The 24,861-nt window shown below is 48.5% G+C and overlaps 1 protein-coding gene across 2 annotated transcripts in view; it reads right to left on the bottom strand.

Annotated features, from left to right (window-relative positions):
* Window positions 1-24,861, bottom strand: part of CLIC5 (chloride intracellular channel 5) — a 162,370-nt gene that overhangs the window by 5,080 nt on the left and 132,429 nt on the right. For both annotated transcript variants that reach the window (XM_019457315.2, XM_019457316.2), the window contains exon 5: window positions 5,787-5,971. In XM_019457315.2, coding sequence (XP_019312860.2) covers window positions 5,787-5,971 — 185 coding nt within the window. The remainder of the gene's footprint in view (window positions 1-5,786; window positions 5,972-24,861) is intronic.

The raw sequence follows: 24,861 nt of genomic DNA, 5'->3' as shown, positions 1-24,861 counted from the left end.
TGATCTCACGGTCCGCGAGTTCAAGCCCCACGTTGGGCTCTGTGCTGACAGCTCAGAGCTTGGAGCCTGCTTCAGATTCTGTGTCTCCCTCTCGCTCTGCCCCTCCCCCACTTGTACCCCCCTCTCTCAAAAATAAAGATTAAAAAATTTTTTTGAAAATAAAGTGCAGTATAAAATAAAATTTTTAAGAAGTGCAGTATCATGCATTTGGAGAAATGTGTGTGATTACTTAGAAGTACGGGTACCAAAATGTGATCAGTGGTTAAGTCTGACTGATCGAGCTATAAACTGTTTCTTGTTACCTGCTCTGTTTTACCTAAGCACCCGTATTTTTAGGAGAGAATAAAAAGCATAAGGAGTGTAAGTTACATGTGGGAATGGATAGGCAGGTTCTCGAATGAACAGATCTTGAGCGGGAGTGAATGAATGGTGATTTTTATTCTGTCTGGAGTCTGCCACACGTGGGGGCTGTGGATGGGCATTCTGGGAAAGCGGAGTTCGTGCTGAAACGGTCGGACAGTGGTTAAAGCGTGGGCTCTCGATCCCAGCTGAATGCATCTGGAATTTTTACTCCACTACTTAATAGCTGTGTGGCCTTGGACTACTTACTTAGCCTCTCTGAGCCCCAATTTCTTTATCTCTCAAAGGAAGATAATAATAGAACCTATCCTGGAATAACAAATTAGTTAACACACACGAAACGTTTAGAGGGGTACCTGGCTCATACTGAGTGCTCGAGAAACATTACCTCCTCTTCTAATTCATTGAGACCCACCTTTTGCCCATTTGCATGCATTCACAGATAAGGATAAGGTGGTCTTCGCTGAGGGTGACCTGTGTAGTTACACAGGGCCTCGAACTCAGAGGGGCCTGTTCTTGGTTTAATGCTCTGCTGTCACCATCTGGAAATTCTGAGTACTTTTTTTTTTTTTAACAGGGCCCCCTTTATTGTCACTGTACATTGGGGTCCACACATTAGCCGTTCTTGCCTCGAGCCCTCAGGGGGCTAGGGTGGGAACAATAAAGAGTAGCCTCTCTCCTAGGCACTGACTTCTGACTCCTTTCCTCGCTTTCTTTTTAGAGAGGTTGTCAGACTGCTGACCCTGGGATCCTCCCACTCAGAGAACCTCCCCCCCCCCCCCGCCACCCCAATTCAGCTACTCTGGACTTTCACCTTCATGTTGATGCCCGTGATGTTCAGGGTCCCCTAGAGAGCTATGCTGAGTGAGGGCAACGATGAGGGAGGGCAAGAAAAGCTCAACCTCATCAATTTGACCACATTCCCAAGGAGCACGCATCTCCCCCTCCCTATTCTTCAGTTTGGAACGTCTGTTACTTACTAAGCTCTGTTCTATTCTGAATTGCAATTACTGTTTTCATATCCTCTCTCTCTTCTCTAGCTTGTGAGCAGTAGGAGGACAGGAACCACAACTTCTTCATTTCTGTACTGCCTGATAATCTCAATGACACGGTTTATAAGCATAGCGACACTAGCAAATACTTATCTACTCTGCACCCTGCTCTAGGCTCCACCTTAAGCCCTCTGCAAGCTACTTTAAATCTCTAAATAACTTTATAAGGAAGAGTGTATTATACTCCCATTTTTACAGATGTGGAAAGTAAGGCAAAGGGAAGTTAAATAAGTAAAGGTTCCATGAACAGTTGTACGGAATCTTTACTACCCTCAGTTATCCCAAATCAGAGTGCATCTCCTAGAGTCAAACGTAAGAAACGTACTTTTAAAGACCAGAGGTCCTCAGCAATGAACAAACTGAAGCCACAAGAGATTCAATGGCTTACACAGCATTACACAGGAAATGAATTAATTCGACCAACATCTACTGAGTAATCACTAATATTTATTCCGGTCCTTGCTTTTCTTTTCTTTTTTTTTTTTCATTTGAGTGTAGTTGACGTGCAATGTTACATTAGTTTCAGGTGTACAACCCCGTGATTCAGCCAAGTTTCCATGCTGTGCTGTGCACAGCAACAGTGTAGCTCCTATCTGTCACCACAGGACACTATCAGTATCACTATGTTCCTTAGGCCCTGCCTTTTAGTCCTGTGACAGTCCTTCCCTCCTAATCTGCGGTCCTCTCCACGGGGCTACCGAGCCCTGTGCAAATGATGCAGGAACCGCTATACTCAGAATCCCTCTTGTGCCAGTTATTCAGCTATAGCTGCTGATCTCCAAACCACCCTTGGGCTTGTTTCTTCCAGCCGCTGGGGCAGGGACTCTGCAAATCACATCTCTGCTTTGCCAGTGACTCCCTGTGAGACTCTGTCACGAGGGGGCGCTAGAGAGAGAGCCTTCAAGGCTGGAGGAGGGGGAAGAGACCTCCCTTCCCTTCCTAGGCATTCTGTTCCTCTCAGTCCCCTTTGCTCCCGCAGTGGCAACTGACTCCAGTTTTCTTGTTTTGCCTACACTAGCGGAACCCGCGCATCACCCCGTCTGAGGGAGGCCAGCACACGACAGTGACTCCTCTGGACTGTCCTCTTAACTCCGCCTCCAGTGCTGGCTCGGCAGCGCCCCACCTCAGAGGTCCAAGGTTCAGCTCTGCAGGGGCCCCTCATCTAAGTTTCCAAGTTTAGATAATTCTGACCTCTTCCGTTTACCTCTGCTGCCCTGGGGATTGTAGCTGCCTCATCCTGGTGAAATGTCATGGTACACTTTGCCTTCCTAGATCTTCAGTACTTAGTGCTTCTTCCTATTAAATTCTTTTGGTGGGGCGCCTGGGTGGCTCAGTCGGTTGAGCAACCGACTCTTGATGTTAGCTCCGGGCAAGATGCCAGGATTGTGGGATCGAGCCCTGCATCGAGCTCCATGCTGAGCATAGATCCTGCTTAAGATCCTCTCTCTCTCTCTCTCTTTTTCTCTCTCTGCCCCTCTCTCCAGCTCATCTCTCTCTCTCTCTCTAAAATGAAAAAAAAAATTAAATTCTCTTGGCTAAGATCACTGGTCTGGTGTGGTCACTGGAGAAGCCATCCCCACAATGTTGTGTCCGGCTCAGGTGTGGCTAAAAAAGCAAAGGGGATGGAATCTGAATCCTCTGGCAGAGCACCGGCCATAAGCAAATGCCGGGTCCAACAGACACTGCCCGTTCACCTTGGCCTTCCCCTGTTCACCGCAGGGTGAGGGCCCTTGGGTTTGCCCAAGAGCCTTTGAGAAGAAGCTGTCCCTGCCCCGGCAAGAACAAGTCCCTGCAGGATCCGCGTTTCACACGCTGACCGACAGAGCGGTCTCAAGTCCCTCCGTGCTGGGATCTGTTTTCATTTTTAAAGGATACGACATGAGATTTAAAACAGCAGAAAAGCAATTTATGGACATAGACTTGTGTTCATGCCTCCCTTCCTGTTTGCTTCAGGGGCTGAAGCAGGTCACTGTGCTAGGCAGGGGTCCCAGTGGCCCCGAGAGAAGGCCCGCCATGCCCCTCCCTGCCCGGATCTGCACGCCCTGAGCCTTGGCCACGGAACCGGCTATTTCCTCGCATGTCGGTTTGACTTGAGGAGCCAAGGACTAGAAGGGAGCCAGACAGCACGAGTTCAAACCAGGCTCTCAGGCAGGATGAAGATGAACCTGAACGAGAGCCAGGCAAGAGAGAGAGAGGGAGGGAGAACGTACGCGCAAGAGAGCAGGCGGGGATGCGCGCACGGAGCTCTGACGTTCACAGGAACTTCCACGCTCCTGCTCTGAATTTGCTCTTTCATATGAAAACAGTTAGCTCCCACAGCCCAGATTAGGTTTTGGCATCAGAAGCCAAACTTGACTTGGCTCCCCCTTCACTCTTTCTTCATGTCGGGGGTTTGCCAGGTCTCTGGGATCTGATAAGCTGGATCAGCAGAAATATGAGGAGACAGAAGGCGAGGCCCAGCCTTGTCCCCTCCAAGGCCGCCATCCCCCCCCCCCCGCCCTGCCCCGCCCCGATCCCCAGCTTCTCCAAGGACACGGGTGTCGCTTCATCGTTTAGGGCTAGGAGGCACTGGAGGAGTCGAAGGATGAAGCACGGGGCCTGGGAGATCCATTTGTTTACCTTATTTGACAAGAGATTCTTCAAGACAGAAGAAAAGAGCGAAGGAAGAGAGAGAAAGAGGCAAGAAGGAATATACTTCCTATCTCTTCATTGGGGCATGAGAAAAAAGAATTCCAAAGAGATTAAATGACTCGCCCCAGCTCATGCTGTCAGGACTAGCATGGGGGTCTCACGCCTTTCTGAATGGGGGTCCTTCCGTTACACCACTCTGACGCAGTGTGGCTGACCTGGAATCACACCATCCCTAAGGGTGCCACTTGTAACTCAGGAAAAGAGAATAAAAGGCGTTTCCAGGGCTGTGGTGGTGCATGCAGTAATTAACAACCTGAAAGACGTGTAAGCTTGGGTGGACTTACAAGTAACCGTCAGCCTGGCCCCGAACCCACAGTGCCTTCATATTCATAGGCTGCATTTTCCCAGCCTATGGGTAACGGCATGCATGATTCCCACCCAGTCTCCAGCTCTGACCAAGTCGCATGGCGCTTGCCCAGCTACGATCGCAATTCAAGCTGGTTGTGCTCTGATTGGAGGGAGGCCCGCGTTTCCAGCTCAGGACTACAGCTGAAACACGATAGGCAGATAGCCAGCTGATAAACGGTTCTTTTTACGAAGGGTAGAAGGAAAGTGGGTATGATAAAGTCACAAGCTAAGTGATGAAATGGCCAATCAGTGAGTATTTATGAAAGGGCCACCATGAACCCGCCCACCATCATGCTTGGAGAAGCCACTATCCCCACAGAGCTGACTGCCTGAGACGTACGATACGAGTACGTATGAGAGTAGACGACGATCTAGCTGCGCGATCCCACTGTGTGTTTTTCTAGGCTGGTGAGGGCCGGGAAAGGAGGTAAGAAGAAGCATCAGTTTAGAGAGAGAATGTTGGGGCACCCTACTGTTGTCTTCAAATGAGATGAAACAGAGCAGTCCCGTTCCATGCTGTTCCAGAATACAAAGGGTGGCCTGGAGGCTGATGGGGCTCAATATAAGGATGTTTTAATAATCACCGCTGTCCAAAGGGATAGGGCTGACTCGCTAGGCAGGGGACTCTTCATCATCAGAAAGGTGCAGTGACAGCTGCATGGAAGCCTGTCACAGACACACAGAAAGTGGTCCCGTTTGGGGTGGGAGATGGTTTGGGATGACCTTGGAATTCCCTTCTTTCCAACTCTCGGATCCTCTGATTCTTAAAGGACAGGATTATACGGGGTGATGAAGTTGACCAGTGAGTGCAACCATGACAAGAAAATGATGTCACTTCTTACAGCCTCCGGCTCTTCAACTGATAGATGAGGAGGATGCTATATGCCTGCCCTAGGGAGTTACTGAAGGGAATGAGAAGGCTCGCACATGAAGCAACTTCAGAGAGATGTGGGGGTGTGGCCAGTGAGAACCCAGGAGGCAGAGACAAGGAAAAAGTGCCCCCACTCACTCTCTCTCTCATACATGAAATGACAATGAGCTACTATGTATTGAGCCTTTACAATATGCCAGGCACTGTCACACTGTATTTACTCTCCCAGCCAAGAAGTAAGAATGAGAATAAGGAGGAAGTAATATATGCCTGTTTTACTGACACTCAGAGAGTCTATACAGCCACCAGGCAGTGGAAGCTGACTCTGGGTTCCTATTCGTGTGACTTCAGAGCCCAGACTCTGGACCGGCCGTGTGGCACTGTCCTTGACTCATCCACACAAGTGACCGGGCCTATGGCGGACCTGGATACAGCGAGCCACCTGCAGATAGAGCGGTCTTTACCTTGACCACATGGAGTTTGGGCAACAGATTGCAGTCGGCCAGGGTCAGCTCGTCCCCGTCTAGGAATTTGCGCCGGGACCTCTTGTCTTCATCCCCGCAAGTGTTGGCGTCGATCTCCTCTGGAAGAGGGGTGTTCAGGTAGTCATCCAGTTTCTTCAGTGCCTTGGTCAGGCCTTTCTCAAGGGCTGGCATGAAACAGCAAAAGAAGTATCTTTAGCGGACCTTCCTGCCACTGGCAACAACCGCAGGGACTTCGGAGTAAAGGGGCTCATCCCGAATCCTGTCCCCCTCGTCACACGGCCAGCTCCCCACACACTACCGAATACCTGGCAGTCACCAATCCAATGCAGTGAAAGAGGACTAAGTGGTCTGAAAAAGCAAACTTTTTTTTATTAAAAAAAAAAAAGCTTTTGAATATTTATTTATTTTTGAGAGAGATTAGCGCAAGTGGAGGAGGGGCGGGGGGGGGGGGGGGGGCAGCGGGGAGACAGGATCCAAAGCTGGCTCCGTGCTGACAGCATTGAGCCTGATGCAGGGTTCAATCGAACTCATGACCCATGAGATCACGACCTGAGCCAAAGTCGGACACCCCACTGACTGAGCTACCCAGGTGCCCCAGAAAAAGCAAACTTTAACCAAGCAATGTATACTAGCTAATCATTTGTGGAAAAAACATAAATATAGAAATACAACCATTAGGATATACGTCCGAGTTTTTAGAGTGCTTATCTCCAGTAGATATAATAATGACAGTTAATTTTCATTTTCTATTTTGCTTCTCTATATTTTGCCAATATTCCACAATCAACCCACATAATAATTTTGCAGAAAGGGCTCCTGACTAAGTAAATAACAACTGCGTAAAATCCCTAGGACAGAGATATGCACCAGACTTTGCAGAAGCATTAACCATGGGAGCACTGACGAACCCAACCTGAGAAGGGAAGGTGACAAGGTTTGCAGGAAGACCTGACATAGGAAAGTAAACCACCTGTTTGGTGTTGCCCCTAGAGGACCAATGCATACCAGAAAGCCCTACTTCAGTTTAATGTAGAGAAGGTTGTTCTAAAAATCAGGGATGTCCAAAATGGAAGGGCCAGTGCACCAGAAATGCCCAGTCACAGCTTCGTGGAAACCTGTCACGGACACAGCTCAAAGAATGAACGTCCAAAGGAAGATCATGTGGTGGATGACGTTTGCAGTCTTGTCCCAGTAATTTCCTGCCGAGTAATTCATTTAGTCACAAGAGCAGAACAAAATATTCAAAAGAACAGCCGGATGGGGCGCCTGGGTGGCTCAGTCGGTTAAGCGGCCGACTTTGGCTCAGGTCATGATCTCGCAGTCCGTGAGTTCGAGCCCCGCGTCGGGCTCTGTGCTGACACCTCAGAGCCTGGAGCCTGTTTCAGATTCTGTGTCTCCCTCTCTCTGACCACCCCCCCGTTCATGCTCTGTCTCTCCCTGTCTCAAAAATAAATAAATGTTAAAAAAAATTAAAAAAAAAACAAAAAACAAAAGAACAGCCGGAAGTCACTATCACTCAGAACCATTCCATCCAGAACTTCATAGTCTATTCCAGGCACAGACCACTGGCCACCTGAACTCAGAGGACAGAAGCGGACAGAGGTCAGGTCACCAGCCAGTCTTGATGCTAATTCTAGCAGACGAAAGGGGGATGCTCCCTCTGGAGGAAGAGCCCAGAAGACTGTACTCTTATTTACTTTTTCCCAAATGGGCCTTCTGTTAGCCACTCCTCCCTCAACCCAAGTTTGTCTTTTCATAGAAGGCCTTTGTTTGAGACAATGAAATGACACCAGCCCAAGATAAATCAATTGAACGCTTACTGGAATGTTGAAAACAGGCTGGAGGTTGGACGTGGTTTCTCAATACTTCCTTCTCCCTGGTGTGGCATTTGAACTTGTACTTCATCATCTGCTTTGTGTTTCCAGTTTGGGAGAATAGTGAGCAGGGCTGGGAAAAATGCTTGTATTCCCCTTAGTAATTGTCTAGACTAGGGATGGGACTGCAAGCCTATTCAAGGGCAGGAGCAGAGGGTGGGTACCAAACAATAGTTATTATGCTCCCCACCCCCACCAAAGCACTTGTGATCTATATTGGGTTTGTCTGCTCCCTTAAATCCCTCCCTCCCTTTCAGTTATGGAGATTCTGACAAAATCTTGATGATAATGGAGATAGGAAAAGTCAAATAGAGGAGTGCTTGTTGAAGTCTGACCAATGGATAGCAATGCAAGGGAAAGAGACATATGATGGGAAATGAAACACTGCTGATTGTACTTCTAAAATGCCCGCTGGAGACCGGAGCAGGCCACTGCAGAAGTCTGTGCCCAAATTGCCCAGCGTGGGAACTATCATGACATTTGCAAAAGCCGCCTAGCACAGCAACTGGAGCTCCTTGGGAGGGCGGTTCTGGATAAGTATCAACTATCCCTCAACGAGCTCTTGAGGTGGAAGAATAAAGTCCGGCAGTGGGCGTGGCTGTTGTCCTATCCTGTAACTGACATGTATGTAACATACCAAGTGGGCGTGTTCTGAGGATGTCCTCGGAGCTTCAGTTTCATACTGGAGTTTGTGTAATTTCGATCAGGAATGTGAAGGGGGTGGGGGAGTTGGTGTTAACCGTGGTAGAAAGAAGAGGAGACCAGGCCGCAGGGAAGGGGCCAAGTGACCTGGAGCTAACCCTGTGTTTAAATTTTGACCCCGCCCAGGGTGTATTTACTGCGACGTTGCTGAGGTGAAAGCTTCGGTTCCCTTAATCACATGGGCCCCTTCCAAGGCCTTGAGCTTGATTTTTTTTAATTCCTTATTTGTACTTATTCCATTGGCTTCAGACCCCGCAAGTGTTGGGAACGTCCCTGATCCTGGAACTTACCAAGAAGTGTGACCTTGGGCAAGTTCCTCAACTTCACTGAGGTTCCGTTTTCTCATGTCAACTGTGAGAGGAAGATCGCTAATCTTCGTAAAGCCGGGGCGAGGACTAGCTCAGATTATGCAGGGAAAAGTGCCTCAGACTACGCCTGCCCCATGCTAGGACAGCAGTTAATGACTGCAATACCAAATATGGCAGCCATCTGTGCTCTGTCCCTGACCCCACACTCACCACCAGTACTTTCCTCAAAAATCCGAGGTGCGGCAGGCCATGAGAGATTCTCAGAAGCTCCAGTTCTGAGGCCCGGTCCCTGGAGGAGAGAATCAACAGCCCCGAGCCCTGCTTCTCTTCCCGATTTAACATACAGCCACAGCCAGTCCCTTACACTCCGCCGGGACCCTTCTTGGTGACAAGCTGTGTGAGGGGCACGGCCAGAGGGAAACAGACGCAACATGTCTGTGCTAACACACTGCCCTTATTATCGAATACCAGAGGCCAGCACCAAGAACTTCTCTGCCAGTTCTTTTCCCTCCCACCTGCCAACTTATTCCTCTGACCCTGGCTCAATCTGGCATCCATAGAATTTAATTATCTCTTTCGGCTGACGGTACCCAGGTCATGAAAGCACAGGCGTTCACCTTTCTGGTAACAGCGCAGGGGACGTAGAGAAACCAAAGTGACAAGCAGACGGTAATCCTTCCGTGTTCGCATTTGGAACCCTCCCTCCCAAAGACTTCCTCTGAGCCGCAGGATGGGGCAACCCTCAGACCACAGCAAGTAAGCCTGAGGCCAGGGGACCCTGAGACCCAGGACCAACCACGTCCCAGGCACTTGACGGGTACCCAGTCCTTTAACTGCTTTCTGCCCTCTCCACCCGCCCTTCCTGTAAAGATTTATTCTGTACCACACGCAAATGTGCTGGGTAAAATATGTGATGAGGAAGCAAGGGGAATAGTTCATAAATATTCTCAGCCATATGCAAACAATCTCAAATTTATTTTTCTCCTTTTTAAGGAGGAAAAAAAAATCCACCCATTCCATGATCACTTCCAGATTCATTGAGGTTGATATTACATAAGAACCAATATTGTTTTCTCGTCGTAGAGAAATAATGACTTGGAAACGGCAATTTGAGCTAAGAAAATAATATACTCTTACCAGGGCATGGAGGCTGAATGAGGACCCGGGAGCCAAGACTCTAGCTCAGCCTCCAGCAAGCTCTTGCAAGCACGGCTCAACCCTGCTTTGCTGGCACGTCTTGTGCAGCGGGGATATCAGCAAGCAGCCACACAGACTCTTTGGGGCTCAGAACTCACTTAGAGCGGAACAGATGTCAAAGGTGGTCTTTGAAAGGACAGGAGCAGCTCTGTGGGCCCAGGTTCCTGTACCCTCAGCTCCTAACGCGTGTTTTCTCTCTGGCATGTGAACTTGCAGAGAGGTAAGAACCAGGGGACCACCTCCGATCACCGGCTGCAGCCTGGATGGGCGTCTCTTCCACTCTCCCGTGCAGAAGAAGATCATGGCTCCTGGGAGCTGGCCCCAGGCCGAGGGACTCTCTGTCCCGCGGCGCCCCGTTCATGGCTCTGATCCAGCACCGGCAAGAAATACACTAGCTGAATTTCTGAAGTAGACGGGATGTTTATGCGACCTATCATCTAAGTACACAATGAAGCTATTGAGATGGGCATTATTATTCATACCCATTTAGCAGATAAAGAAAAAGTGAGTCCTAGACTTTCCCAAGGCACACACATATGTACAAGCAAACTGTTCCCAGGATACGTACTGAAATTGCACCTTGTTTGCTTTTTCACTGCTGTTGCCTTCCTTACAAGGCCCAACCTCTGGGTAATGGGAAAACAACAACTTTAATTTAGTCCACTCTGGATTACAACATAGTCCAATGTAATAAATAGTCTCTCAAAAAGAATTCTCAGTCTCTTTGACATGAGAATGCTCAGTCTTACAGAAAGTCTCCATCACCTGTGCTCTCCTCCCTGAGTAAATGAGGGTGGGAGGATTCCTGTGACCTCATGGCCTTGGGGAGAGAGGGGTCCTGGGATCTAGTGGGTGGAAGGCTTTAGGAAGCTACCACAGTTCCCACGTTTCTGCTCAGTTACCGTTTCCTCAGCAAAACCTCCACTCCCTTCCAGAGTAAGGCTGGGGATGTTGAGCCTTGGGTGGTGGTCACAGGTAGGCTGTTGGGCTCCCTCCAAAGCCCTGGAAGGCTACCTGAGCAAAGTGTCATGTGGGGTTTCCCAGATACGACTCTAGGCCCCTGGCCCTTCTACCTCTCTCTCCTCCTTCATCCCCAAATCCCCTGGGCCAGGAGGAGGAAGGAAGGCTTTCTTGTACGTCTTCCTAGGTCAAATAGTCTAACAACCACAGACTACTTCTCTAGGAGTCAAGTCCTCTAGATACGGTTCTTGATGTGCTAAATCTGAGAGATAAAGGAATTGAGAACATTCGGAGATAACAGCTTGGCTTGTGAGGCCACTATCTTGACGGAAATGTTAGTTTGAATCAACAGCTAAATAGTGAATGCTTTTTTTTTTTCTTCCTTAGAATTCCTTCTGTAGAATTCTTCTCTCTCACGGGGCCAGTGGATCCTCAGGACAGATTAGAATCAAGAGTGTGGCTACTCCCTCACGTCCTACCTTCGGCTCCTTTGATAAAATATCTGTGTTCTTCTAGTAACGGCTTGACTTCCTCTGGAGTTCTTGGTACTGTTAATGACCATCAGTGGATCCAGAAGGAGTTACTATCTCTGAGAAGCGAGCCTACCAGGACCCTTCCCGTCATTTCTCAGCAACAGATACTAACTTTGTCTGCACTCAGGGCCAATGCTGTCACATTGTCTGTGTGAGAGCAGAACATCTGGGTGAAAAGACAGAAAGTCATTTGGGTTTTGCCTATGAAGAAAGAAATATCTAGATATTGGGAAATACCTGGAGGACCAAATCACGTTGTTTCTCTTCATCTCTTTCGAGATCATGTCGATACAACAACGACGACGACAAAGCATAGCTGTGGCTTGAGGGAGGCCACAAAGGAGATTTCTCTGGCCATCACATATTCTTGGAGAGAAAACACAAAGATGGCCACACCTTGTTGACATTTGATAGTTTTAAACCTGAATGATAATGTGATGGGAACCCCCCCAAATCAAATGGTAACAATGTCATATCATCTCTCCCTCGCCTTTCTGGAGCAAGAAGCCTTTCTTTAGAAACAGTGAGGTCATATGGCTTTAGACAAGATGCCCAGGGCCAACGATCCAAGCAAGATGAGGCGGCTGGGGCAGCAGTAAGGCTCAGGAGAGTTACCGTGGTGGGAAAAAAGGAGGTGCAGGTAGGGTGGGCAGGAACATAAATGCTCATAAAGAGGACATGTTTAAGGAGGGACAAGGATGCTCTAAGGTGGAGAAGGGTGGTTAGGACATTTGGCTTTGGGCTGGGCAGTGTAGTTCCCTCCCCCCAAGAAACCTTCCATAAAGATCTACATTCATCTTTCAAGTTTAAGGAATTGGAAGCCATAGAGCTTTTCTGTGTTGTCCAAGTCCTTAAAGACAGAAAATGTAGCCCTGTTATAGTTGGGTTACATGAAATATGAATGGTCACATAAAGGCAAAATTATAAGCAGGTGGAAACCGAGGTTCACACCCTCTGATCCACAGCGACCCGTCTAGAACACATAGCAGGTAAGTGGTAGTGGGTCCCCATGGTCCTTCTGTCTCTCAAAGTATCATCTTCGCCTGGTCCGTCGACCACAGGGTCAAAAAAAGGCAGCAGGGTCGTAGAAGATGGGAAGGAAAGTTTGTTTCAGGCTTGGTGAGCCCTACTCTCCTGTGTCTGGGTCCTCTGGGTATGTTAACACATCACAGGTATCAACAGGGAAGGGACAGGGAGGGGCTGGTGGCCCTGTACTGTGCTTCCCTGAAATGTCTGCACATCCACTCTGTTCTTCAAGAGATCTGAGTTTGAATCCTGCACTGATTATGGTTATTCACAAGTTGCTGTTAAAGCATCTTCTACAGACTCTGGTGCATAGAGGGACTTAACAAAAATCAGGCTACAGGGATGTGTCACACTTACTTGGTCTGATAGTTTGGAGAATTCATGTCCACCTTTGGCATGAGACCAACACTAGACTTGGCCTCATAGCCAGAGAGGAGGATGTTGTCAAATTGGCTCTAGCTGTGAAAGACCCAGGGGCTCCCCTGTGGGAAGCAATTCCCAGGCCTCCGTTTCTAGGCACTGGTGAAAACAGGAAAGGTGGAAAGACAAACAGTGGTTTATGAGAAAGCAAAACGCAATGGCAACTTCAACAGATTCCCTACTGTTCACTCTTGCAATGTCAGCTGAGCTTAAGAGGAGTCTAGCTCTTGCTGCCATGGGTATTATTTGTTTGTTCTAGAAAAGACTTCAGCCTTGAATGGGAGGGTGGATTAAATGACAAACTCCCATGGTTCTTTCCAGTAAGTGGTCAGTAAACGATTCTCTAGTCCCAAGGCAGGATTCAGGTCTTACCACTAAGGTGGACTGGGGTATAGGGCACTATAGGATGCCCCTTACCCACCTTGGTGGAAAGATTCACCAAGCAAATGGGTTTATAGATTTCTTTGATGTTTTTTTAAGGTGGTAAGGGATTTTTCCTTGAAGGAGAGAAGATCCTCTGTACGGTTTCTTCCCCAAGCCCTAGAGGGGATCATGGTGAAGAATCATCTTTTTTATACAGTTCCGCAAATCAACCCAATATTTGCCCCCCATGTTTAGAAGTATGACTCCCAACAACAAATGAACTGTGTGTGTGTGTGTGTGTGTGTGTGTGTGTTTCAAGGCATGGCTTTGGCAATTAGCTAGCTGTGTTTAAAAAACCAGAATGGTTGGGGCGCCTGGGTGGCTCAGTCGGTTGAGCAACTGACTTCAGCTCAGGTCATGATCTCATGGCTCGTGAGTTCGAGCCCCACGTCAGGCTCTGTGCAGACAGCTCAGAGCTTGGAGCCTGCTTTGGATTCTATGTCTCCCTCTCCCTCTGCCCCTCACCTGCTCACACTCTGTCTCTCTCAAAAATAAATACATATTTAAAAAAACCCAGCATGGTAAAGAATTTAGGACTTTTTGGCATGCCTTTCATAAGATATTGTTTTTACGTAGGAAGGGAGGTATGCATAATATAGACACTTCGAGCTTCACATAATTTTCTAAATCTAAAAGCCACAGTACATTTGAAAAGAAAGATGATCACTTATGTCTTCAAATTTAAGTTTCCTTTTGTGTACATAGTCTGTACCCTGCAGGCTCCCCCCAGTGATAACTTATCAACGGGAAGAGAAAGAGAGACAGAGAAAAACTGGGGCCAGTGGAAAGAGGAAGCTTCAGAAACTCCCGGGGAGGGTGCGAGCTGGCTGCAACAACCCAGAGAGAATGTGGTCCCCGTTGGAGCCCTGCCCAGGCTTCAGCCACGGGGCGGTGGCGACCCCTCCTGGCCTGTCCTTAAGCAGCGGAAACTGCATCTTCCACAGCGAACACGTATAACATGCATGTGTGTTTTCTATTAGGCTTTCCAGAAACTCATAAATGGTTGTAAAAACCATTGTGCTAATAGAAAGAACGACATAAATGCTGACTGAAGCTATTAATGCTGGTTGTAGTTTATGTAGCAGACTGAATCAGGCTGAAAACTGTTAGATTTTTATGGCTACTTTGTAACAGGTTATTTTTAACTATCAGGCCATAGATTAGGCTCAGCCCTCATGTTCGAACATCGAACATTGGGAATGAACGAGACAAGGGAGACGCTTTCTCAGTCCAGCGTTGGGACCTAGGCATGTTCTTTCTCAACGCTCCCTGCAAACGCTCAAGCTGAACTTAGCCACATTTTGCCCTGTTCATCCTCCAATGCCCACATCTTTTGTAGAAGAGCCATTGACAAATTTAAGAATCATCACGCAGCCACCACAGCTCTAAATTTAAATAATTACTGGTTTCTGTCATTCTGTCACTATCCCGTCTGGAAACTCTCCCCCAGCTGCCCATTCTTTCAGTTGTTAATACGTCTCTCTCCAGCGCCCTCTGTGGGTGGGCCAGGTTTGGTGCCCCTCGCCTCTCACGGATGTTGAGTCACGACTCCCCAAGAAAAGCTGGGGGTTGTGTAGTGTATTTGGAACATGCACATGCTAGTTGTTCCGTGGTTTATGAACCGATTTGATCACCGTTTCCTAAATGACCTTCCTACTCTTGTTGGAAAACTCAGCACCACGTGCATGTTAAATAATGAATTATTTCAATGTCTCATGTATACAGGTCAGGTGCACAACTGCGGGACCAGCGGCCTGCATGGGGATCCACACTCGGCCATTTACTAACTTGGATGGGCTGCTTCACCTCTTGTGCCTCAGTTTCCTCCTCTGCAAAATAGAGATCATAACAAGGGACACCTTGTTAGGATTGCCATGGCGGATGCCTGGAGGAGACTTAGAACTACCTTCGCCTCTCAGCGTGTGGTTCTTATGGGCAAGGCGTGACGCTGCTGCTGTGTAAGAAACAAAGCACACAAAAAAGCTGGTGAGTTCTTAGAATTGCAAGCAAAAAAGCCTGCTTGGTAAACATTGTGCTTGACTTGTCCTCCACCCTGAGGAAGCCACCCCAGATGATTTACGCAGTCTTTTGTTGAGTTTTCAGCTGGCCCTTTCACTCTGACTCTGCTGTCGTAACCACAGTCCCACCAGAGTGAGCCTTGTTCCTGACAGTCATGCAACGGGGCAACCTTAGAGGGTAAGTTCAGCAGGGGTTGGGGGCGAGTGATATTTTGCAGAATTCCCCAGATATACCACAGTAATACCCACCCTCCCCCGCCCTTGCTCAGAGGAGTCCTCTGGGTACCCCCACTTGCCCCCTCATGGCTTACAATCCGCGGGGAGAAGCTTTAGTTGCACGACTTTAACTTGCATCTTCTAAAGTTTGAGGTAAGAGTGTTGCAGATTAAGTATGCAACTTTACATTTCTGTTTCTTAAAATCTACGTGGGGTAATGATTCAGATTTGGTTAACCCCAACGGAGAATTTGAAATACTAGTTTTTGTTTGTTTGTTTGTTTGTTTGTTTGTTTTTGGCATGGCCAGATCAGATATTTTCACTGTAGTTTTTGTGTGTGTGTGTGTTTTAAATCCCCTTCTGTTGAAAATGCATTGTATGGAGAAATTCACTCTCACCTTCCTGGTACCTAAAAGAACCCAGATTTCTTCGTAGTCATGTGCCCAGTCAAAAATACTTATGTTCCCAGACTGTTACTAGAGAAGGCCAAATGACCAAGTTATGACCAACGAGATCAAAGTGGAAATTTACAGATGGGCTTCTGGGCGACAAAAGACCGACACAGCTGCCCTTGCCTGGAACTCGGACGTAATGTCCGGAAGTGGAGTACCTGTCTTGTGACATGAGAATGACAGTCACACATTAACGGTAGAGAATCAGTGCTCCAAGGATCTAGATCGATGACTTCTATGAGCAGCTACAACTGCCTGGACCTCTCTACTCTCTGGCCTTCTTGTTATGTGAGAAAAGCAAACTCTGATTAAGAAGTAAACATTTAGAAAGAGTGCTTTAGAGCAGGGCATGGCACATAGTAAAATGCTATGTAGGTTTTTGCTAAGTAAAATAAAATAAATATTTGCTTTGGTGTCTGTAATCAGGTTTCTATTATATGTGGCCAAGCACTGCCCTTGCCAATTCACGTAGATATCGTCAATATTTCTTTATTACATTATTATTCTAGCACCTTGTGCAGTGCCTGGTACTGAATAAGTGTTTGTTGAAAGAATGAGCTATTCAGTAGGGTCTGAGGAAAGGTGAGGGCCCCTAAAATGTAACTCTGTATGTGTCTATATGCTTATGCAACTGCTTTATCTCGTTAGAGGGCCTACAATGGTTCCCTTTCTTTGTGTAATGGTAGCCCTCGGTCTCTCGGGGATGGATGAAGGGATTTCACTTGTTTGGCCTGGCATGCCCTCCTGGGGGTGCATCAGAGCCAAATGCGGACAGGTCCCCACCAACCTGCCCCTCTCTGCCCGGTGACACAGGGAGGACTGAGGCCAGGGCCAGGCGTAGACAAAGTGTTGAGTAAAACCTGTCTTTGAGGTCCCCAAAACAGAAACAAAACGTGGGTCAGATTGTTCTTATTGATTGGTTTTAAATGTGGTTCTTCCCACCCCACCCCGCCCCCAGCCACCGTAAGGCTGCATTTAACATAACAAAGGTGATACGAACATTATGTACTTTCAGCTGAGAGAGAGTTCTGGTCATAGGACAGAATCAACCAAGCAGACGCTGGGAAGTTTCAAAAGTAGCCACGAGAATGGAGGGCAGGGGATATGGGACAGGCTTACAGGTAAAGCTGGAACAGGAAGCAGATGGAGGAAATGGCCGTGACATTGATGAGGCAGGGTAGACCCTTTTATCGAACGTCTCTTGGGTACCCGAGCAGACAGCACAGGTGCCTCTTGAAGCTTCTGGGAGATGATGCGTTCATTCAGCTCACAAACGTCGGCTGTGGGCCAGATGCTGAGCTGGGCTCTCGAGACAGTAACTAGTGAGACGCACACAGCACATGACCTCATGGAGACTGCTGCGCAGAACCCCGCTTCCCAAAGCTCCCTCCTGGACCATCAACACTGAATCATCTGGGAGCCCTCAGGCCTCACCCCAGACCCACTGTGTCGTTATCTGTATTTTACCAAAACCCCAGGGGATTCAAACGTGCATTCAAGTTAAAAATGACCTGAATAACACGGCAAACAAACACTGGGCACATAAGTCCTAAACGTGGCTCTTTAGCTCATGGGGCTACTCAGGCGAAACTCACGCATGGGCTTGAGGGGGTGTGGGGTGCCCTCCGGAAAGACAGCTCGAGAGCAGATTTTTAAAGAAAGTTAGGAGTTTTAAAGTCAAAGTTCTGTGTGGCAACCTTCCACCCCCCTCAACGAATTATCTAAATAACTGATAAATTCAGAATACCAGACTGCATTTATAACCCCTTGGCTTCACTTCCCATGCTTCAGCATCACTTAGTCTGTAGCAAAAGAGTTTCAAAGCTGAGAAATGCCTGGTTCGTCCCGTGACCATCATGGCTCCCTCATGTCTCCGGAACAAATTTTCCACACCCCAACTTTTCCTGTGTGAAACGAAGAGAACGTTGTCCATCCTGCCTGGACAAGATAGTGACCAATTTGGCAAGGAGAGTTTATGATTGAGGTGTTTGAAGTTTTCGAGAGAAAGTTTAATATGCCACCTGGATTTCACATCTTGTCATTCCCCAAAATGGGAAAACCCAGTCTCGATGCTAATTTCCCCAGAGCCATTCTCCAACGAGAGTCAACAGAGGAGAGAGAATTTTCCCTCAGAGCTACATTCTAATGACGGAGGAGAGGTTATGAGTACAGACATTGCATAACCAATTAGAGTACTCCTGAGCCACTCCTGGGTGGCTCAGTCGGTTGAGCGTCGGCTTCGGCTCGGGTCATGATCTCACGGTTTGTGGGTTCGAGCCCCGCGTCGGGCTCTGTGCTGTCGGCTCGGAGCCTGGAGCCTGCTTCAATTCTGCGTCTCCCTCTCTCTCTGCCCCTTCCCCGCTCATGATCTGTCTCTCTCTGTCTCTTGAACACACACAATGAAGTGTGGACACACTTACGCGCCCACTGCCGCACTTCTGAGGCCTACACACCGTTATGCTTAACAGTACAGCTGTTAGACCCGTGTCAAGTCTTCTCACTAACACAACTTCGCATGCAAGCACATTTTTCAGATTAACGGATACACGTCCTGTTTATTTAAGGAAGTATGTAAAGGCCTCTGCTAGTACCTGGAAATATCAGAACACACAAGAGCTGTCTGTGTGTGTGTCCGTGTGTGTGGAGAGAGAGAAACATATTTAGCTCCCACGTATAAACTGCACAAAGACAAGAGGTGTCGGTTGCACAGGATGAGGTAACGGTAGCCAGAGGTGAAAGAGCATTTAACTCGCGTTCAAATTAGTCATTTAATGTTCCTTTATTCCCCAGGCCTTGATCTGAGGCCAGGCCAGGCCAGGCGAATTCGTTCTGGTCAGACGGCGGGAAATTCCACCACATGGAATGGTGTTGGTGGTCTCCACTCCCCTCCACTCCGGCCGGGGAGCCCACACAGCGAACACGGGCTCCTTGCACTAATGAATGCGCCCACCCACACAGGACCTGCCCCCCCCCCCCAACCCGGCCCCTGCCCCCCTCCCCCGCCCCCCTCCCCGAGCGGGCCCCGTCCACATGCAACCCCACCGCCAACCGCCTTCCAGAGACTCGTTTCAGAAGCAAAATTTGCTAAATTATAAATGGCCAGCATCCGCCTCAATAATGAACCAAATCAAAGACCCTCTGGAGGAATCCTCTGGGCAACTTCTGGGAGGTGCCAGAAGGAACTACTCACGCCTTCCCCTCCCTCTTGCTCTAAGCCTCAAGGACCCCACCGCCTGTGAGGGGGCACATCTATTCAGGACATGCCAAGCCTCGGACGTGGGTCTCACTGAGCCTAGGTTATTTGTTTTTCCTTGTTAAGAATGCTAATCAAAGCAAAACTTTAACCCAACAAACAAACAAACAAAATATCCTGAGTTGGCTACTTGCACGCAGGGGTGGCCAAGGAAGGCAGCCTGAAGGGTTCCTTTATGACCAGAGGCGTTTTTGAAATGAGACAGCGATGGCTGCTTTACGAGGAAGTGGCAAGACAGTCACCTCGTTATCCTCACCGCTGTGGTGGTCTGGGGACCACCCAGGAGCCTCCACCATGATAACAGCCTGGGCTGAGGTCTTCTTCCAGGGAACCAGTTGTCCCGAGTTGGGACATAGCTACCTTTCTCCAGAGAATAGGTCGGTATTTCTGACAGAACAGACATGGAACACCACTGGCTTCCTCGCTCTCGGCGGACTAATTAGAACTCACATTCCTGCCTTCTTCCCATTGCCTTAGCTCTCCCCTCAGAGCATGACATTGAATGAGAGGAGGGGCTGTGCCCATCCCCTTGGAAAGACTGGGCCCACCGGGATATGGGGCTGAGGGTTGGGAGGGAGGAAGAGGAGGGGGAAATAATCACCTTGTGATTGAAGTGGCTTGGAATAACAAATACACACGCTCTTTTAAACATGGCTCACCACATCCTGGGGAATCTAGAGAAACGTTCCACATCACCTCCCCAACCCTCACTCCCAAGAGTAGTTGGCTTTCAGGACGCTTTGGGAGAAAGCACAGGGCCTTTGATAAGAGGCTTGTTAGTTCTGGGCTAACAGTCCTCCCAGACCGCTTTGAATCCTTTCAAATATTTTCCCATTTTAGGTCAAGGAGGTTCGTAACGGTAAACACTGAAGGTGGCGGAAGGGGAAGAGAGAAGGGAGAAAGATGCGACCAGGACAGTAAGTTACCAGGTAACCAACGACCTCTCTGGAGGATCCATTGGGTCTGGTGGACATGCCCTGCTCTGGGTGTAAGGGAAGGTGGCTTTGAATCCCCAAGGGAGACCTGGCCTCGTCTTGAACCCCCAGTTTGGGCATAACTGTGTTCTATGCAGAGGATGCTTGAAAATCCTTAAGCTAAAAAGGATTAGCCCTCTCTGGCGCTGATTCTTCCAACCGCCAGAAGAGGGCAGCACATGCTTCTACATCACAGCGAAAGCCGGGCTACCCAATCCAGAGAGTGGACACGAGGGAATTTGGGACAGGATTTGTGAAATTAGCAGCAGCAGTCGTAGCAACTGTAGCTATTGTATATTGGTGCCCATGGTGTGCTGGGAACTGCCTTAAGGGCTTTAATGCATTAATTCATTCAATTAACAAGACCACGCTACAAGAAAGAACACTATTATAATCTCCCTACTATAGACGAGGAGGCTGAGAAGTATAGAAGTTAAGAGAGCTGGCTACTGTAATCTGAGACTACCTGAGACAGAGGTCAGCAAAGTATAGTCCAAGGGCCAAATTCGGCCAAATTCAGCCCACTGGGTGTTTTTGCACTGCCCTCAAGCTAAGGATGGTTTTCACATTTGGGGATGGTTGGAAAAATTCAAAAGAAGAATAACGTTTCATGACCCCTGCAAATGACGAGAAATTCAAGGTCAGTGTCCGTAGGCAAAGCTGTACTGGAACACAGCCACACTCACTTGTTTACGTGTTGTCTGTGGCCGCTTTATCACTCCAAAGGCGAAGCTGAGCAGTTGTGACAGCCCACAGTGTTGGAAAAATCTGAAGTATTTATCATCTGACCCTTTCCAGAAAACATGTGCCAAACCCTAACCCAAGGGGTAAGTGCTACCTGTTTCCAGCCACCACAGACACGTTCCCGGACATGGAGTTAGGACAGCTAGCCTAGAGGGATCCGGAAGTAATGCTGACCTCAGGTCACTTTCTTTCCACCAGCATTTCTGGGAATAGCCTACCTACCACGTTTCATTTTTTCACACCTGACATCTCTGAAGTCATACTGCTTCTTACAATCACAATGTTAAGCATATTGTTTCTTACAGGTAGTTAAAATAGTAAGGTCTTATCTTAGATGACACCTTAGATGAGGCAGCTCCAACCTCAAAAGTCCGGCCGCTTTTTGTACCTTTCCATGGATGGGACACTCACTTCTTTTGCTGGGAGCCCATTCTACAATTTTAAGGGCAAGTTTCTTAATATCGGGGTGGCGCCTGTGAGCCTCAATTTCCATATATCAAATGGAGATGGTCTAAGGGAGTGACGGGTATATGTTAGGAAGCAGGTACTTGGCCACTGGGATAGGGAGGCACGTGCACAGTGGCTACAAGATGAGCCTGTCTGCTGGTGTGGTCAGCCAGCCGGGCAGGCTGTGAGGTGGAAGGACAGGAATGAGCTCGTGGGGACACAAACCACGGGGGACATGGCAAGGGAAAGAAAAATTTCCAGTGTTGCAAACAGATTCTTTTTCCACCAGCATCAGCCAGGAGCATGGATGGCCCACCACATCACCTCTTAGAAGAGAAGACAGGACAATTCAAAGATCCGGGCCTGATGGAAGGAAGAGGCAGGGAAAGCAGGTGCAGCTGGCTTGGTCACATTTCCGTGAGGGCTCTGGGGGAAGATGAAGAGAAGGGGGGGCAGGATGGGAGCAACTGATATTGTGGCGATATTCAATCACACGTTGGTCAAGTGGGACTGGTCATCCCAATGATGAGATGAGCTCGCAGAGTTTTCCGGGACATTCTAGGGGTCCTCTTCCTGATATGTGGTTTTGGATTGCCCATTTTCTCAGTATCAACCTGGAGAGCCCAGTGCTTGCTTCCAGGTCCCTGGAAGTGAAGCCGCTGACAGGAGCCTCAGGAAGGAGGAAACCCTCGCCCTTATTCGTAAACACACGACAGCGGCTCAGAGAACTCCGCGGTTAACGGCAACTTGTGTGTTGCAGCCAAGAATCTGGGGCCAGGAGGCGGCAGAAGGAAGCCATGATATACTCTCCCTCCCTCTGTGGCGGGGCAGCCAGGTTTGGATTTGGGGTTGGGGAGGAGGGAGAACAGAAGGCTAAGCCCCAAACAGGTGCTTTTCATTTGGGGACATGTGTCCTGGATTTTCTGGGACAGTACCAATTTCTTCTAATTTGATTATTTTCAATGAGGGCAATTTGTTCGACATCTGATCTTGAGTTTGGAAAACGACGGCCACTACGCTTCTAACTTAACGAGGGCACCAGCTCAGTCTCCGGTGTGAAACCCTACTCTCAACACAGAGCACTCTATCCAGCACATCACAGGTACCCGGGGAAGGCGTTTAGGACTTTGCTTAGGAAGTCAGACGTATTTTATTAGGACAAGTACTTTAGGAAGAGTATTAGGACCGCACAGGGTCTTGCATGAGTGGAAAGGGGCCCGTCTCTGCAAACACAGCACAGGAGCCTGAGAGTAAGGATAAAAACACACAGGCACGGGCAGCCTGCGATGGAACAGAGTAGGCAGGCTGGTGACACAGGCCTGAGGCTGCAAAGATTTCTCTCCTGCTCCTCAGGAGAAGCTGGAGAGGAAAAAAAAAAAGAAAAGAAAAGAAAAATACATCTCAGGGGTAATACACACCAGCGGGGGGGGGGGGGGGGGGGGGGCAGGGGCAAGGTGGGGCCAATGCCTGCAGGGAAGAGACCGACAGCTTTGTCTACAGACAAAGGAAAGGGAAATCAAAGGAGGCCAAAGGTCAAAGTAAATGAAAATAACAGCTCCGCCAAGCCTGGAGTCCTCAAATCAATAAAATTTGTCATTCTTCCCGGAGGTTGGTAGGTTTTTGTCTCCTGGGAGAACCCAACTGTAGCTGACCGGGGGTCCCTTCTGGCTTTCGTCTGCTGGTAGGTTTAGTGCCAGATTTGCGGTCTGCGTGTGTGTGCGGCTTCGGGGCTCTCGGAACTGGCTGTTTTAAGCTCACCCTGAGTTCTGTTTTATGGTGCCCCCGCCTTGTTTTTCTTTCTCACCTCGTTCTGCTGTGCTGCTCTGCTGGGCATGGGCTCTGCGAGCGGTTATGAAGTCTTTCCTGAGCAAGTGGAGTATACATTTGAGGATAACGAGGCGGCTCATCGGAGGGAAGAACACAGACACAAAAATAGAAGAAAATGCTACACTTGACGGGGGAAGAGACGAGGGGATTCCAAGGAAGCCTCGAAAGCCCGAAATCATGCAAATTGGGAAAAACACCATTCGGCACAGAAATGTGGGGGTACCAGCAGCGTGATGAGTATGCGTTAGAGGAGTTAAAAAAGGAATATGCAAATGTGGCTGGGGAAAGCCATAAGGCTTCACAGGAGGTGTGGACGAGATAAAAGAGACGGGGTGTGAGGCTTTGCACACCCCTTAGGAGGGAAGAGAGTCCCTTGGAAGTGGGCATGTGCACGAGATTGGAGATGGGAGGTGTGGTGTGAATGCAAGAGGAGAAATACTGGATTGTCTCAGTCCACGTGCATACACCTGTCTGCTCCCTCTCTGTGCAAAAAGAAAATGGGGAAAAGTACATAACAATACAACACGAGGGGCGCCCTGGATGACTCTGTCGGTTGAGCGTCAGTCTGACTTCAGCTCAGGTCATGACCTCACGGTTCGTGAGTTCAAGCCCCGCATCGGGCCCGCCACAGTCAGCACAGAGCCTGCTTTGGATCCTCTGTCTCCCTCTCTTCCTGCCCCTCTCCTGCTGGCGCGCTCTCTCTCAAAAATGAATAGACATTTATAAAAAAAAAAAATACAACACAAGCCAACAACAACATGAATAATGATACTGGAGCAGGAATATTAACTGTATCTGGGGAAACGTGATAGGGCTAGAAGAAATGTAGAAGGGACTTTAAAGACAGTGATGAACAGAGGGGTGCCCCGGGGGGCTCAGTTGGTTAGGAGTCTGACTTTGGTTCAGGTCATAGTCACAGCTTGTGAGTTCGAGCCCTGCATCGGGCTCTGTGCTGATGGCTCAGAGCCTGGAGCCTGCTTTGGATTCTGTGTCTCCCCCCTCTCTCTCTCTGCCCCTCTCCTGCTCTTGCTCTGTTTCTCTCTCCTTCAAAAATAAATAAACATTAAAAAAAAATTTTTTTAAATAGTGACTAACAGAGAATTAAAGATGCACATTAGACCTCCTGTCAATCGCCTAGAATGCACAGTATATACAGAAAGTGAAATAAACCTGTAGACTTAATAGGATAAAGCATAAGGAAAAAGGGAAGTTGTGAAAAAGTGTAGTATTTTGGGGTGCCTGGGTGACTCAGTTGCTTAAGCGTCCGACTTCAGCTCAGGTCATGATCTCACAGTCCATGAGTTCGAGCCCTGCATCAGGCTCTGTGCAGACAGCTCGGAGCCTGGAGCCTGCTTCGGATTTTGTGTCTCCCTCTCTCTCTGCGCCTCCCCCACTCACACTCTGTCTCTATCAAAAACCGAATAAATGTTAAAAAAAAAATTTTTTTAAATATAGTATTTTACCCCCAGATTAGGGTAAGTAGCGAAAATGAGTTTCTTGAAAGCCCAGGGGTTGGGCAGAGATTTTTAGAGTCTTGAAATGGCAGTTTGAAGGTTCGGAATGCAAAAGGGAAGATGGGTGGGTATTCAGAGAGAAAAGCCCAGGTCCTCTTGGAGAAGACAGAGTGAGGGACACAGGTTTAAGGAGGGTGTAAAAGAAACCCTTCAAGGGAAGGGACAA

The sequence above is a fragment of the Panthera pardus genome, unplaced genomic scaffold, assembly GCF_024362965.1.
Source record: "Panthera pardus isolate Hobbes unplaced genomic scaffold, ASM2436296v1 HiC_scaffold_17, whole genome shotgun sequence".
NCBI classification, from domain to species: domain Eukaryota; kingdom Metazoa; phylum Chordata; class Mammalia; order Carnivora; family Felidae; genus Panthera; species Panthera pardus.
The sequence above is the reverse complement of the archived record's forward strand: the minus strand, read 5'-3'. Positions and strand labels throughout refer to the sequence as shown.